Source organism: Lissotriton vulgaris, chromosome 5 (assembly GCF_964263255.1).
Source record: "Lissotriton vulgaris chromosome 5, aLisVul1.2, whole genome shotgun sequence".
In the NCBI taxonomy this organism is placed as follows: Eukaryota; Metazoa; Chordata; class Amphibia; order Caudata; family Salamandridae; genus Lissotriton; species Lissotriton vulgaris.
Window position 1 is genome coordinate 2010979398 of NC_141693.1, and position 17298 is coordinate 2010996695.

Here is a 17298-nt window from a genome sequence, read left to right on the forward strand (position 1 = left end):
AAACGACGCACCCTTCCTACATACACTCGCCCCCGACGACACCAGCAATGGTCCACTATCCCCGTTCGCAATAACTCCCACCGCCCCCGTCGTGTTCTCAGCCCCTTGTCGGACCTCGACCTTTGCTCTCTCCTACGCTCTTATGGCCCAGGTCCGGTAAAAGGTTCTCCCAATTCGCACATCCCCATACCCACAATTCCCACAAACGCTCTGAGGCTCCCAACACTCAACAACAGAGGCTCCGTCCCTAACAACCTCAGGAAAGTTCCCCTCACACTAGAAAGCTCGACCACCCTTCTCTCTCCCAAACTCAAATGCATCCTACTAAACTGCAGATCGGCCCAGAGACACTCCTCCGACATCGCGGATCTTGTCACAAATAGGGAGCTAGACCTAGCCTTTCTAACGGAAACGTGGCTCACTGAAGCCTCTACCCCGATTATGGACATACTAGTCCCCCCCAATTACCACATCATTAGGCTGGACAGGTCTCCTGGCAAGACGGGCGGGGGAATTGCATGCATTGTTAAGAGCAACCTCTCCGTTACTCAAGTCACCTCACCTTCCCTCTCCTCCTGTGAACTCCTCTGCCTAGACATCATCAGTGAGGGCAAACAAGTATGTACTCTACATCTCATTTATCACCCGCCTGGTGACAATCTCATATTCTCCCAACAAGTCATGGACCTGATCACTTCCAACGCCGGTCGGCAGACCACTCAAGTCTATCTGGGTGACTTCAATCTCCGCTGGAACGATCAGAAAGACACTTCAGTGAATAGTCTAAAAACTTTCCTCAATGCGCTTGACCTCACCCAATTATGTGATAAACCAACACACGACAAAGGAGCGATACTCGATCTCATCATTGCCAAAGAGAACGCTATTCAATTGGAAGCGATTCTACCCTGCGATTGGTCAGATCACCACATTATCACCTTCTTTATCAACGAAAAAGTTAAACCTAACCCTATTCAACCAATCAAATCCAAAACATGGAAAAGGGATTTGAAGAATCTTAACCCCTCCACCATACCTCCCCACATCGGCAACCTCCTCCTTCCCCCTTCAGGGGCCTCAGATGTTCAATCACTGACTGACCACTACCTTGACTCTATGAATACAATAGTCAATGAAGTCGCCCCTCTGCAACTGAAGAGAGTCTCCACCAAAATCTCTAACCCCTGGTATGATGACAGTCTCAATGACGAAAGGCGTAATATGCGAATGGCAGAGCGCACCTGGAGATCGGACCCTTCAGCACTGCATCTCAAAAAGCTCAAGAACAAGAGAAATGCCTACTTTAGGAAAATAAAGCGCACAAAGTCGGACTTCTTCAGCCGCCAGTTGGACCAAGCGAAGAATAGGCCAAGAAAACTGTTCGAGCTAATTAAGACCCAAACAAAGGCACAACCCACACAATCAAATAACACAACAAATGACACTCCACACTGTGAAGCCTTCTCTGCTTTCTTTAAACATAAGACTGACAACATAAGAAATGACCTCATCATGGATGTAAATCGATACTCCAACTACACCAGAATGGCTGACACTCAACCTAAAAACAATGCATCCTGGCAGTACTTCGACACCTACTCGGAAGAAGCTATACACAAACTGCTCTGCACTCTGAAGCCCTCTAATCACCTCACAGACCCTCTACCTGCTAATGCTGTAAAAGACTTTATCCCCTTGCTCCTCCCTCTCTGGACCAAGATCATTAACAGCTCTTTGCAACAAGGACACATTCCAGACTCCCTTAAGGTGGGGCAAGTCACGCCTATACTCAAGAAACCTACAGCTGATCCGTCTGACCTAAACAATTATCGGCCCATCACCAATATCCCCACCCTGGCCAAACTGTTGGAGAAATGTGTCCAACTCCAACTAACAAAACACATTGACCATTTTGACCTCCTCAACCCTCATCAATCAGGTTTCAGAGCGAAACATAGCACGGAAACAGCTATGACACACATAATTGATGACGCCCTCCAAATTCTGGATCGTAATGAGTCCTGCCTCCTCATCCTTCTTGATCTCTCGTCAGCATTTGACACGGTCAAACATGAGAACTTGTTGGGGCTACTAAGTACTAGGATGGGGCTATCGGGAACTGTTCTCAAATGGTTTTCGTCTTTCCTTCACAACCGGTCTCAGAGGTTCAAGATTGACAATGTACTATCTACACCTGTGCCTGCAGATCTAGGGGTTCCACAAGGATCCACCCTCTCTCCTACACTGTTCAACCTCGTTATGGAACCCCTCGCCACCTTGCTTCAAGCATCCAATGTTCAATTCCATATGTACGCTGATGACACACAACTCTACCTAAAGTTACAGTCCCCGGAAGATATCAAACAGCTGAATTCCACGCTTATTAACACCCAATCCTGGCTGGCCAATAATCACCTCAAACTGAATGCTCTAAAAACTGAGTTCCTACTCATCTCACCTCCGGCGAAAATCTCCACCACCCAAACCTGGCTCAACAACCTAACAGCACTCAATGTCCAACCTACCATCGTGGACTCGGCGAAATCCCTAGGCATCACACTCGATGCCAAGCTCGACATGCAGCAGCACGTCAGCAAAGCCACAAAAGCAGCTAATTTCCAAATTAACACGCTGAGGAAAATTAAGCCCTTCCTCCCGGCCAAAGACTTCCAAACTGCTGTACAAGCTCTAGTCATCCCTCGAATAGACTACGGAATTGCGACCCTCAGCGGTCTCCCACTATCCACAACAGCACCCTTAAGAGCCTCCCTGAACGCTGCCGCGAGACTCATTACTGGCTCTAGAAAGCACTCGCACATATCCCCAGACCTAAAGTCTCTAAAATGGCTGCCTTTTGAAGCCAGAATACAGCTAAAAATTGCAACTATGACACACGCGGCCGTGCACCACAAGGCACCCAACTACCTCGCTCAAAAGCTGTCTATATCAGGAGGTTCGAGATCCAATAGGAGTACTAAAAATCTACTCTTGAAACCTCGTAGATTTCGGAAAGCGAAAACTTACAAACGCTCCTTCTCTGGAATGGCACCCAGGATCTGGAATGCGCTCCCTCCTGAAACAAGGCTAATCACCTCCACTGCACTCTTCAAGAAAGAGGTGAAAACAATGCTTCTGGCCAACATCTCCTGATCGCTACAGATGTTGGGTCAGAGACTCTGCATTGCTTGTACCGCTGCTCTGCCTTTCCCCTGGCACTATACTTGACTTGTTGGGGGCACTATTACGCTACTCTCTTACTACCGACCAAGATATGATACACGTTGGTTTACTGATCCACCTGTACGCCAGTGTAGTCGGACCAATGACCTGTGCTGCTCTATACTACTCCCTTACCTTATCATATATGGATTGGTTTTATGTTTGTTTTTATCATCCATGTTATTACCATGTTACTTACCATGTTATTACCATGTTATTATCATGTTATTACCATGTTACCATGTTATTTACCTGCTCATATATGGATTGGTTTTATGTTTGTTTTTATTATCCATGTTATTACCATGTCACTGATTATTATATTGTTCCCATTATCTCTGTTTACTCCTTTTGGCCCCCCCTGTCATTGTGAAGCGCTCTGATATCTGTAAGGATCCTGTTCGCGCTATATAAAACTTTGAATAAATAAATAAATAAATAAACATGGGTCCAGCTCCATCTTAAGGACTGAAACACCACGCTAATCCGCAGGAGGGCAGTAAAGCCAAGACTGTATTTAGGGTACCATTGCCTACTCTAAAGCCAGGCAGCTGACCCTCAGACATTACCCTCACTCCACTTAATTGAATCAAACTATTTACGCTTTTGTGCAAATGAGAGTGTGTAACTGCTCGCCATTCGAGGAGAGGCCATATTTATGTTTACGCCGTGACTCCTGCCTCCTCCATAGATTAAAATATCCCACAGGGGAAGTTAATAATGATTGTTGTCCTGAAAGACGACTTTTAATATTTGTTAAGCGCTAGAATGCTTCAGTCTGCTTTCCCTCACCCACCCTTCTCCACTCAGGGAAATGCCAAGCTCTGCTTCCCTTCCCCCAATATTAGTAGGACACCAATGGGTGAGGCTGGCAATGCCATCTGTACCTCCAAGGCATCCTCTGCCTATTCACAAGCAGACCCATGTGTGAGTCAGCTGAGCCTCCATGCCCAGGCCAGCTCTTAGCTCACCAGACCCGGGGTAAGGGAAGCCAGTCGCGTGGCACGTCAGCTCTAGAGGCTCAGAGTAAGCTGACCCTCCATGCCCTTCCCAGCTCTTAACTCACCAGACCCGGGGTGTAGGGAAGCCGGTCACGTGGCACGTCAGCTCCAGGGGCTCATTCACAGCCAGGGTCACTTGTCGCGAGCCGCCTCCAATACTCACACGAGGAGGAACTGTGGTGTTTGAAAAGACAAACAGGTTCTTTGGTAAGGTTTACATACAAGAGAGGTGTAATGTGAGGAAGTAATGCAGTGTCAAACTGTCCCTCCATCTGCTCTCAGTCTCCATTCATGAGCACATCACTCAATACTGCCATCCGATTGAGCACTGACTCTATACTAATCATTCACCAATCCAATGACCATTAATCATAACGTATAGTTTCTTACCTGTCGGTGTCGTTTTGCAGCTTGAAGACTTTCTGGATTCACTATGCTGTGCATTATTCCGCCATCTAGTGGTTGGGTCCGGATTTGTAGTATTTCTTCTCTTTCTGTTTTTTTTCTTTTCGTGGCCCAGGTGCACGTCGACATACCACCATTTGGTGTCCTATGTGAGGTGGAAAGCTCCCACCTTTGGTCGCCATCTTCGGATTCTTTTTGCATGTCTTGTGTTACTCTTGTCTCATTTAACCTTGTAAAGTCATTCTTCCTCTTTTAATCTTTTTTTCATCCTGTCTCATCCTTCTGGCGGAGGAGGGTGGGTTCGCTAGTGAATCCAGAAAGTCTTCAAGCTGAAAAACTACACCGACAGGTAAGAAACTATTCGTTTTGCAGCATGAATCTTTCTGGATTCACTATGCTGTGCATAGACTTTGAAGCGGTTTGTCCTTATTGTGGTGGTTGGGTGGAAGATGAGCACTCGTTACTGAAAATGTGTTGCAGGACCTTCTGTCCCACTTGCGCTTCTTTGTTCATTTGGATATCCACACAGTAGTGCTTAGTGAACCTTGAAGACCAGGTAGCGGCTTGGCAAATGTCTTGAATTGGTGTGTTGGCTAGAAACACAATTGTAGCTCCTTTCTTCCTTGTTGCGTGAGCATGAGCTGCCCCTTGTAATGGCTGAGATGCTTGTTTGCCGCAGAGCAGTATGGTTTGTGCAATCCATCTTGCAATGATATTTTTGGTAACTGGTCGTCCCAAAAAACTGCTGGCGAAGGACACAAAGAATTTCTTTGTTTTCCTGCACTCCTTTGTCCTTTTTGTATAGTGCATCACTGCCCTACGGGCGTCCAGTGTGTGTAAGGCCCTCTCTGTGCTTGTGGATGGTTTTTAGAAAAAACTTGGTATTTGAATTCTCTGATTGATGTGGAACTTAGACACCACCTTTGGCATGAAATGTGGGTCCGTTCTTATGACAATCCTATCACTGTGTATTTGCAGGTAGGGTTCTTGGAGTGTTAGCGCTTGCAACTCACTCACTCTTCGCAGTGATGTGATAGCTACTAAGAAGGCTGTCTTTAGCGTGAACATATGCAGTGTAGCTTTGAATTGGCTCAAATGGTGCCTTCATCAATTGTGTTAGCACTTCATTGGGGTTCCATGCTGGTGCTTGCATTCTGCTTGGAGGTGCAATCCTTTTTGCTCCTTCTATGAATCATTTTACCACCTGTGAGGTGAAGAAACTTTTCCCTGTTTCTCCTCTCGTGTAAGCCACAATTGCCGCTAAGTGGACCCTTAGGGATGTGTAGCTTAGGTTATTCTGCAGTAGATGCATTAAGTATCTTAGTAATGTTGATTCTTTAGTAATACTTGTTTGCAGTTTCTCCCTAATGCACCATTCGGAGAATCGTTTCCACTTTGCTACGTTGCAGGTTCTTATGGTAGGTCCTCTTGCCTCTGAATACTGTCATTGTGCTTGCCGGTAGTTTGAGGTGTGCACACTCTAGGTCCTCATGAGCCATGCTGCTAGGCTGAGGCTTTCTGGCTCTGGGTGTAGTACTCTTCCATTTTGCATAGTTAGCAGGTCCTTTCTTGCGGGGAACCTGTGTTTGTGCGTCTGTGACATCTCCATGATCTGTGAGAACCAGGTTTGTCTGGCCCACTGAGGTGTTATCAGGATTAGCGTCATGTTGCTGAATATGCATTTGTTCAGTACCCTGTGTAGGAGCGGTATTGGTGGAAAAGCGTAGGCAAATGTCCCTTACCAGCTTATCCATAGCGCATTCCCGAGGGACTGTTTAAACGGTACCCTGAATCCAGAATTTCGGCATTTTGCATTTTGGTGTGTTGAAAATAAGTCTATTTACGGAGTCCCCCATTCGTGGAATATTTTCTGGATTTTTTGTTGGTTGATTTCCCATTCATGGAAAGCGGACGTCTGTCTGCTGAGCTTGTCTGCTTCTGCATTGTCCTTCCCTGGTAGATGTATCGCTAACAGGTCTATTTGTCTGGGGATTGCCCATCTCCATATTTCCTGCGCTAGCAGAGATAGTGTCGCTGACTGTGTCCCTCCTTGCTTGTTGATGTAGAACATGGTTGTTGTATTGTCTGTTTGTATCAGTAGCCTGTGTCCGTGCAGCTATTAATGAAAGGCTTTTAATGCTAGGAACACTGTCTTGAGTTCTAGGTAGTTGCATCCTGATGTGCCCACAACCCTCTTAAGTTGAGGTTGTTTGTGTGCGGTCCCCACCGCATCTGCGAGGTGTCTGTTGTAATGTTTACTGCTGGAGTTGGTTGTGTGTTGTTCGTCTTGTTCCCCCACGCTATTTCTTGCTGTACTGCCTGCGTGACAACCACTAGATCCTCCCAACTTACTGTCTCTTGTGACCATTGCAGCTGGATCCATTCTAGGAATGGTCTCATGTTTAGGCGGATATTTGGTACCAAATCTATGCACGAGGCCATCATCCCCATCAGTTTGCTTGCTGTCCTCACTGTCAGAGCTTGCCCCTTGCGGTAAAGACGTGTCCCTTTGCATATTGCCAGAGTTCTCTTTGCACTTGGAATCACCGTGCTCTGTGTGGTGTTGATCTCCGCCCTCAAGAATATCTTCACTTGTTCAGGTTCTATTGACGATTTGTCCCAATGGATTGAAAACCCCAGTTGGGCTAGTGTCTCTATCACTATTTTCATGTGCTCCTTGTATGAGTTGGCCTTTACCAGTATACATGTATCCCCTTCCTCCTCAAGTGTGCTGCTACTGCTGCCAGACATTTTGTGAAGACCCCTGGTGCTGATTTGAGTCCGAATGCCAGCACTAACTGGCAGTGAGTTTTGTTGATCATAAACCTGATGAGGGCTATGCGCCTGCTGTTGAGGGAATGTGAGGGAATGTGCAAGTAGGCATCATTTAAGTCGATAGTTGCCATGTAATCTCCCTCTTGTAGTTGAGGTATGACCTCTTGGAGTGACGTCATCTTGAACCTTTGAGTCTTTATGAACCTGTTTAAGAATCTTAGGTCTAGAATTGACGTAAGGTTCCGTCTACCTTTGGTATGAGTAAGTAGGTGGAGTATACCCCCTTGTTCCGTTGTTTGTGTGGTACTATTTCTATGGCTCTTTTCTTTAGCAGTTCTCTTGCTTTCTGCAGTAAGTGTGTACACTCCTTTGCTGAGGGTACTCGGACTCTTGGCTTTCTGTTTGGGGGTGTTTTTTCCAGGTCTATACAGTACCCGTATTGTATGAGGCTTAGTATCCATTTGTCTGATGTTATTGCCCTCCACTCCTGGAGGAAGTGTCTTACTCTGCCTCCTACTGGTGTTGTGTGTTGGAGGAACTGTTGAAGGTTTTGATTTGTTCTTGGTCCTTGCCTTGACTCTTTCAGCGCCCACTGAGGTCTTGTCCAGGTGTGCGTTGGTCTTGCTGGTGAGTCACTTTGCTGAGGGAGGCTGACTCCCCCTCTGGCTGTTACCTCTTCCCCAGACACACCCTCGAAAGGATTGTTCTCGGGGTTGGTACTGCCTGTTCTGCTGTTGCTGTCCCTGCTGCTGTCCTTGGTTCCCTCCTTGGTAACCTTGTTGGAAGGTTTGGTGTGGTGCCACAGGTTGGCGGTTTCCTTTGCCTGCTGGCCTCCCCGATGGTGCCCCCCTTCTCATACCTCGGTACCCCATGGACCTTGCTGTTTTGTTATCTTTTTTCAGCTGGTTTAATGTGTCATCAACTGGTGCTCCGAACAGTTGTTCCCCTTTGAAGGGTGTGTTGAGGATGTTGTTTTGAACTTCATTCTTGAAACCTGATATCCTTAGCCAGGCATGCCTCCTTTCTGTGATCCCAGCATCATCTGCCTGCTAGATGTCTCTGCTGCGTCTAGGGCAGACTTTAAACATGTATTTGCAATGTTTTCCCTTTTCTACCAGGCGGCTCGCCCTTCTCTGGTATTGCTCTGGGACGTGCTTGAGGAGTTCGCCTACTTCTTCCCAGTGCTGGTGTGCGTGCCTTTTGATGAGTGCATTGGAACTGGCGATGCGCCATTCTATTGCTGCAGTCCTTTCCATCTTCCTACCCATCAGGTCCACCCTCTTGCTCTCTTTGTCTGGTGGGAGGCCCGAGTCCGTGGGTATGTTTGCTCTATTCCTAGCCGTGGATGTGATGATTGAGACAGCTGGGACTGACCCCCTAATGTACATGGGGTCTTTTGATGAATGTTTATATTTCTTTTCTGCTCATGGAGTTACTGCTCTACACATAGCAGGCTCCTTGAATGCCTCCTTCCCCTGGTCCAGAACACTTGGGAGCATGGACAGGAACTGGCTTCTAGTCTGGGATGGCAACAAGATCTCCAAGAGGAAGCAAGGCTGGGGTTTTTCTTCTTCTAGCTGCACTCCATATGTGTCTGCAGCTCTTTTGATGACTTGGTTGTAGATCCCTATGTCGTCCGGTGGTGAAGGCCTCGAAGGATATGATTCTACATATATTTGCAAGAGATCTGGGTCTACACCCTCTTCTTGGGATTCGGCATCAAGATGTTGCGACTGCAAGTCCTGAGCCCCGAGGATGTCGAGCCTTGGTAAGTTTGCTCATCTTCCTCCCCTTTGGCGTCGCCGTAGTAAAGGTCTTCCTGTTCCTCTCCAGGTTCAGGTGTGGTTGGCGGTTGAAAATCCTCCACACACCCTTCTGCTTCAGCCGTGGCTTTCGACGGAATGCTGTAGAATTTCATCTTTTCATCGAAGTCTTTCTTGCGTTGCAAGATGTTCGCCATTTCGGCCTCAAGCCTCTTCTTTTTCTTTCCCATCTCAGCCGCGTGTTCGACTTCGAGGGTTTCGACTTCCCTCTTCGTGGTTGTCGATGCCGAAGGCAAAACCGCTTTTGGGCCTTCGCCTTTCGGCGTTGAGGCCTCTTTTTCGTGGCTGCTCTTCTATGCCTTTCCCTTATCTTGGGAGTCCTTCTCAGAGGAACCAATGGTCTGCTTGTCCCTGGATGCAGTTATCGACATCGAGTGCTTTGACTCGCCCTGGCGAGTATCAGTGGAGTGTTTAGGGTTCGAAGACTCTCTTACCTCCTTAGACGTTTTCTTTTCGACCTCAACGACGATGGCGTCCTCTGGTCCCTCGACAACGTTGTCTTCCTCTCCGCTGGAGAGACCCAAATCTCGGAGCGATGGGGATGTCCTCTGCCCCTGCATGTTGCAGTTTGCTCTTCTTTGACTCTCCCTTACTCTGAGGGTCTTTGGGGTGAACGCTGCACAGGCGTTGCAGTCCTCGCTTCGATGGTTGAGCGGCAGGCAGAGATTGCAAACAGGGTGTTGATCCTTTTGCGTGTACTTGTGGTGGCAGTTTGCGCAGAATTTAAACAGAGTTTTGTCCATTACCGTGCCCAGGGAGCCCCGTACGCGCATTCTCCGTAGAAACATCGAATTCTTTGATGTTCTCTCTTCTGTCGTCGACTTCCGTCCTTACTTGATCTATGGTGTCTTCCCAGGTGATATATTCTGAGGCTTCTTCGATTTTTTGTAGATTCTTCTCTCCAAAGTTTTGGAGCTCCTTCACTGTTGATCCAGACCCAACGGTGGAAAAAAGAATCTGAAGATGGTGACCAAAGGTGGGAGCTTCCGAAGGAAGCGCATCAACATCACGAAGGACACCAAATGGTGCTATCTCAACGCCCACCTGGGCCACAAAAAAAAAGAGAAGAAATACTACAAATCCGGACCCAACTACTAGATGGCGTAAAAATGCACAGCATAGTGAATCCAGGAAGATTCACGCTGCAAAACCTTCCACTGGAACAATAACCAAAGACAAGTTATAAATCTTCAGAAAGAGTAATGCAACATGGTCAATTATCAAAGAATTTGTATCTGTCATTCAGAGCGTCAGCGTCACACTCAACCTCCACTCCAAACCTATGTCAGCACCTGCAGGAAGCACATAATCAAGAGCCCTCACAGTCTAGTAGAAGTACTGTGTGCCTACTGATTGCGCCGCAGGAGCTCTGGGTACCCCTTGCCCCAGTTCAGTCTTGTAAAAGTACTCTGTGGCTACTGACTGCGCCACAGGAGCTCCAGGTACCCCCTCCTTCCCCACAGTCCTGTAAAAGTACTGTACGCCTACTGCTTGCTCCATAGGAGCTCGAGGTACCTCCCCTCCCCCCACTCTAGCAGTCCTGAAGAAGTATTGTGCACATACTGTTTTGCACCAAGTCAAGTCAAGTCAAGTCAAGTCAAAAGATTTGTATAGCGCGCTACATACCCAGAGGGTCTCAAGGCGCTTGAAGAAGGGTGGGGAGTTACTTGTCGAATATCCACGTTTTGAGTTGCTTTCTGAATGCTAGGTGGTTCTGAGTAAGGCGAAGGTGAGTGGGAAGTGAGTTCCAAGTTTTAGCTGCTACGTAGGAGAAGGATCTACCTCCCATGGTGGTTTTGTTGAGGCGAGGTACAGTGGCAAGGGCTTGGTTGGAGGATTGTAGCTGGCGGGAGGGGGTGTAGAAGGATAGTCGTGTGTTGAGGCATTCGGGTCCGATTTCGTAGAGTGCTTTGTGTGCGTGGGTTAGGAGCCGGAAAGTGATTCTCTTATTGACGGGGAGCCAGTGGAGGTTTTTCAGGTGATCAGAGATGTGTTCTTTACGTGGGATGTCTAATACGATCCTGGCTGAGGAGTTCTGGATGCGTTGTAGTTTTTTCTGGAGTTTTGCGGTGGTGCCGGCGTAGAGGGTGTTTCCGTAGTCCAGACGGCTTGTGACCAGAGCGTGGGTGACTGTTTTTCTAGTTTCGGTAGGGATCCAGCGAAATGTTTTTTTGAGCATGCGAAGAATGTTGAAGCAAGATGAAGAAACGGCGTTGACTTGTCTGTTCATCGAGAGTGAGAAATCCAGGATGACACCCAGGTTCCGTGCGTGGTCCGTCGGGATGGGTGCATTTCCAAGGGCCTCTGGCCACCAAGAGTCGTCCCAGGCGGAGGGGGAGGTACCTAAGATGAGGACTTCTTTTTTGTCTGAGTTCAGTTTCAGACGACTGTGCTTCATCCATTCGGCTACTTCTTTCATTCCTTCGTGTAGGTTGGTTTTGGCCGTGTTAGGGTCTCTGGTGAGTGATAGGATCAGTTGAGTTTCGTCGGCGTAGGAGATGATGTTGAGGTTATGTTGGCGTGCGATGGCCGCGAGGGGGCTCATGTAAACGTTGAAGAGGGTGGGACTGAGTGAGGTCCCTTGAGGTACGCCGCAGATGACTTCAGAAGCCTCTGACTTGAATGGTGTTATGTTATGTTATGTTATAACAATTTATTATGCGCACAGCGACTCCAGCGAAGGAGCATCCCGGCGCAGAAGGTGGAAGGCGGACTCTCTGGGTTCTTCCGGAGAGGAACGAGGTGATCCATTCCAGTGCTTTTCCTTGGAGTCCGATGTTTTTGAGGCGCTGTAGGAGGGTGCTATGACAGACTGTGTCGAAGGCTGCGGAGAGGTCGAGGAGGATGAGGGCGACTGTGTCTCCATTGTCCAGTAGAGTTCGAATGTCGTCTCTGGCTGCGATGAGGGCGGTTTCGGTGCTGTGCTTGGCTCGGAATCCGGATTGTGAGGAGTCGAGGGATTTGTTGATTTCGAGGAATGCGGCGAGTTGGTTGTTGACAGCTTTCTCGATGACTTTGGCCGGGAATGGAAGGAGTGAGATAGGGCGATAGTTTTTGAGTTCGGTGGGGTCAGCTGTGGGTTTCTTCAGGAGGGCGCTGAGTTCGGCATGTTTCCAACTTTCCGGGAAGGTTGCGGAGTTGAGGGAGCAGTTGATGACGTCTCGGAGGTGCGGTGCAATAATGGAATCTGCTTTGTTAAAGATGTAGTGAGGGTAAGGGTCTGTGGGGGATCCTGAGTGGATGGAGTTCATCAGACGGATGGTGTCCTCAGTGGAGATTGGCTTCCAGTCATTGAGGATGTTCAGCGGGGGTGGGGGTCCTGCAGGGGATTGGGTGGGTTGGTCTCCGGGTTGGTTGTCGAAGCTGTTGTGGATGTCTGCAATTTTGTTGTAGAAGAATGAGGCTAGGGAGTCGCAGAGGGCTTGAGAGGGGGTGATGTAGTTGGAGTTGGCTGAGGGGTTGGTAAATTCCTTGACGATGTTGAATAATTCCTTGCTGTTGTGGGCGTTGTTATCTAGACGGTCCTTGAAGGCTGCTTTCTTGGCACTTCGGATTAGTTGGTGGTGTATGCGGGTGGCGTTTTTGAAGGCGTCCTTGGTGCTGGTGGTTGGGTCTTTTTTCCAGGCCTTCTCGAGGGAGCGACAGAGTTTCTTGGATTTCTTAAGGTCATCGTTGAACCAGGAGGCCTTCTTGCTGCCTAGTTTGATTTGTCGTTTTTTCAGTGGTGCTAGGATGTCGGCGCTGTTGGATAGCCATTGGGTGAGGTTGGTGGCTGCTTGGTCTGGGTTTGAGGAGTGGGCGGGGGGCTTTTGGAGAAGCGATGAGGAGATCTGGTCGATGGTGATTTTGTTCCAGTTTCTTTGCAATGTGGGTTGGGGGTGGTTGTTGGATGTAGGCTTGTTGTAGGTGAAGTGAACGCAGCTGTGGTCAGTCCAAAGGAGAGCTGTGGTGTGGCTGAAGGAAACATGCTTGCTGGAGGTGAAGATGGGGTCGAGTGTGTGACCTGCGATGTGGGTGGGGGTAGTGACAAGTTGTTTAAGTCCGAGGTTTGCGAGGTTGTCCAAAAGGGTGGTGGTGTTGTGGTCGTTGTTCTTTTCAAGGTGAAAGTTGAGGTCTCCCAATAGGATGTAGTCCTCGGAGGGGAGCGCGTGTGGAGTGATGAAGTCCGTGATGTCTTCACTAAATTGTGCGCGGGGTCCTGGTGGCCTGTAAAGGAGGGTGCCTCTGAGTGTGGTCTTGGGGTCGATGTGGATCTGGAAGTGAAGGTGTTCCGAGTTGGCGAGATTGACGTCTGAGCTGGTTGAGATGCGGATGGATTTCTTATGGACGATAGCGATTCCTCCTCCTGTGTGGCCGGTACGGTCCTTGCAAATGATCTTATATCCTTCCGGGATGGCAATGGTGATGTCTGGGGCTGAAGAGGCATTCATCCATGTTTCAGTTAGGAAGGCGACGTCCAGAGAGATGGTGTCGAGTAGATTCCAGAGGTCAATGGCGTGTCTGTGGACCGAGCGGGTGTTGAGCAGGATGTATTGTAGGTGGTTGGGATCGGATCTCTGTTGTGTGTTCGTGGATGAGGAGTTGTTCTTGGAGCCGTCAAACTTGCAGGAGTTGCAAGAGAAGGGTCCATGGGTGTGTCCAGGAGCAGCTTGGACGCAGTTGAGGGAGCGGCCGGGGTTGAGGGTTAGGAGGGTGGTGGCATCGTAAGTAATGCGGGAGGGGTGGACATTACGAGGACCAGGGGCTCTGGCGCTGGGCGCGGTCCAGGCGCGGACGGGCGTAGACGGGCTTACCTTTGGCGCACCTTCGGCGTGGATTGGGCGCGGTCGCTGCGCGTAAACGCCACAGGAGCTCTGGGTACCCCCTCCTCCCCCACAGTCCTGTAAAAATATTGTGTGCTTTCTGATTACACCATAGGAGCTCTGGGTACAAGGCGCCCCCCCCCCCGGCGCAGTCCTCTAAAAATACTGTGTGCCTACTGATTATGCCATAGGAGCTCTGGGTATACCCTACCTCCAGCAGTCCTGATTCCTAATGTACCTCTTCGTCATCTTTTCAATACTCTGAACATCAGGAAGACTACCCTAACGTACACATGCATGGAATAGTACACCACAGCCTTCCTTTACCATACACATGCATGGAGTAGTCCACCACAACCTTTACTTATCGTACACATGCATGAAGTAGTCCACCACAACATCCACTTACCGTACACATGTACGGAGTAGCGTACCATAGCCTCCCCTTACCATACACATGCATGGAGTAGTCCACCACTGCCTCCCCTTACCGTACACATCAACAGAATAGTGCATCAGGGCCTCCCCTTACCATACACATGCACGGAGTAGTGCACCACAGCCTCCCATTACCGTACACATGCATGGAGTAGTCCACCACTGCCTCCCCTTACCGTACACATCAACAGAATAGTGCATCAGGGCCTCCACTTACCATACACATGCACGGAGTAGTGCACCACAGCCTCCCATTACCGTACACACTCATGGAGTAGTGCCCCACAGCCTCCCCTTACCATACACATACATGCATGGAGTAGTCCACCACTGCCTCCCCTTACCGTACACATCAACAGAATAGTGCATCAGGGCCTCCCCTTACCATACACATGCACAGAGTAGTGCACCACAGCCTCCCATTACCGTACACATGCATGGAGTAGTGAACCACAGCCTCCCCTTGCCGTATACATGCATGGAGTAGTCCACCACTGCCTCCCCTTACCGTACAAATCCACAGAGTAGTGCACCACAGCCTCTCCTTACCATACACATGAACGCAGTAGTGCACCACAGCCTCCCCTTACCATACACATGCACCGAGTAGTACACCACAGCCTCCCCTTACCATAGACATGCACGGAGTAGTGTACCACAGCCTCCCCTTATCATAGGCATGCATGGAGCAGTGTACCACAGCCTCCCCTTACCATAGGCATGCATGGAGTAGTGTACCACAGCCTCCCCTTACCATACACATGCACCGAGTAGTACACCACAGCCTCCCCTTACCATAGACATGCATGGAGTAGTGTACCACAGCCTCCCCTTACCATAGGCATGCATGGAGTAGTGTACCACAGCCTCCCCTTACCATAGGCATGCACGGAGTAGTGTACCACAGCCTCCCCTTACCATAGGCATGCATGGAGTAGTGTACCACAGCCTCCACTTACCATAGACATGCATAGAGTAGTGTACCCCAGCCTCCCCTTACCATGCACATGCATGGAATAGTGCACCACAGCCTCCCCTTACCGTACACATGTATGGAGAAGTCCACCACGTCCTCCACTTACTGTACACATGCATAAAGTAGTCCACCACAGCCTTCCTTTACCATACACATGCACAGAGTAGTGAACCACAGTCTCCCATTACCATACACATGCATGGAGTAGTCCACCACTGCCTCCACTTAACGTACACATGCATGGAGTAGTTCCACCTCTTCCTCCACTTACCGTACACATGCATAGAGTAGTGCACCACAGCCTCCCCTTACCGTACACATACACAGAGTAGTACACTACAGCCTCCCCTTACCGTACACATCAACAGAGTAGTGCATCACAGCCTCCCCTTACCATACACATGCACGGAGTAGTGCACCGCAGCCTCCCCTTACCATGCACATGCACCGAGTAGTACACCACAGCCTCCCCTCACCATACTCATACACAGAGTAGTGCACCATAGCCTCCCCTTACCGTCCACATGCATGGAGTAGTGCACCACAGCCTCCCCTTACCGTACACATACACAGAGTAGTGCACCACAGCCTCCCCTTACCGTACACATGCATGGAGTAGTGCACCACAGCCTCCCCTTACCATACACATGCATGGATACACATGCATGGAGTCGTGCACCACAGCCTTCCCATACCATACACATGCATGGAGTAGTCCACTACAACCTCTACACGTGCATGGAGTAGTGCAACACAGCCTCTCCTTACTGTACCCAAGCAGAGACGAGTCCACCAAAGCCTCCCTTACCGTACACATGCACACAGTAATGCACCACAGCCTCCCCAGCCTCCCCTTACCATTCACGTACATGGAGTAGTGCACCACAGCCTCCCCTTACCGTACACATCCACAGAGTAGTGCACCACAGGCTCCCCTTATTATACATATGCATAGAGTAGTGAACCACAGCCACCCCTTACATGCATGTGCACGGAGTAGTGCACCACAGCCTCCCTCACCGTACACATGCACGGAGTAGTGCACCAGACCCTCCCTTTACCGTGCACAGAGTAGTGCACCGTAGCCTCTACGTACCGTACACGTGCACAGAGTAGTGCACCACAGCCTCCCCAGCAGCGCTGATAGCGACACAGGTGTAGTTCCCTTGGGAGGCCACAGAGACATCAGTAATAGTGAGCTTCTGGCCCCCATCCTGGGTGTGCCACCCTTGGGTGGAGGACAGCATGAGTCCATCCTTCAGCCAGGACAAGACTGGCGGAGGGTGCCCACTGGCCAGGCACTGCAGCTGCAAGGACTGGCCCGCCACAGCTATGACCTTCTCAGGTTGGTCACTCCATCCTTCAATATCTGGAGCCACTGAAAAGAAACAGACACAAAGAGAATAGGTGTTGGGATGGTGCTGTTCCACCAGCAGGAGGCACTGCCTGAGACTCTCCGTGCAACACAGGCGCATAACGACGCTGTGCACTCCTGAGCTGTTCCTAGTGCAGGCAGGAGCTGCACGGTGCTCACATGAACATCTCTGTGCCACCTTCAGTGCAGGAGAAGAGGCCTCCTCCAGGCCTCACAAAGGCATCCAATCTGTCTGAACCTCACTGAGACCAGCCACATTCTGAGAGTGAGCATCTGGGAATTACATCTGAGGTTATCATTCAAAAGAAGAAGGCGCTCCCACAACTTCCTTAGAAGGATGTGTCATTCCCTCACCAGGTTCCTTGTTGTGGGTTCCTGCAGTGCGACCTTTGTACTCCCTTTTAGTTTGAGTATGTTTTTATGTTTATAGTATTTTTAACATACACTGATGAACGCCTTCTAGGCGCTCTGTAAGAATGCTCCA

General features: G+C 49.4%; 1 protein-coding gene across 1 annotated transcript in view; it reads right to left on the bottom strand.

Annotated features, from left to right (window-relative positions):
* HMCN2 (hemicentin 2) overlaps positions 1-17298 on the bottom strand; it is a 563480-nt gene that overhangs the window by 216483 nt on the left and 329699 nt on the right. The window contains exons 32-33 of the mRNA XM_086924818.1: positions 16536-16817; positions 4286-4394 (exon numbers count right to left, since the gene is read on the bottom strand). Of these exons, the coding sequence (XP_086780944.1) occupies positions 4286-4394; positions 16536-16817 (391 nt within the window). The remainder of the gene's footprint in view (positions 1-4285; positions 4395-16535; positions 16818-17298) is intronic.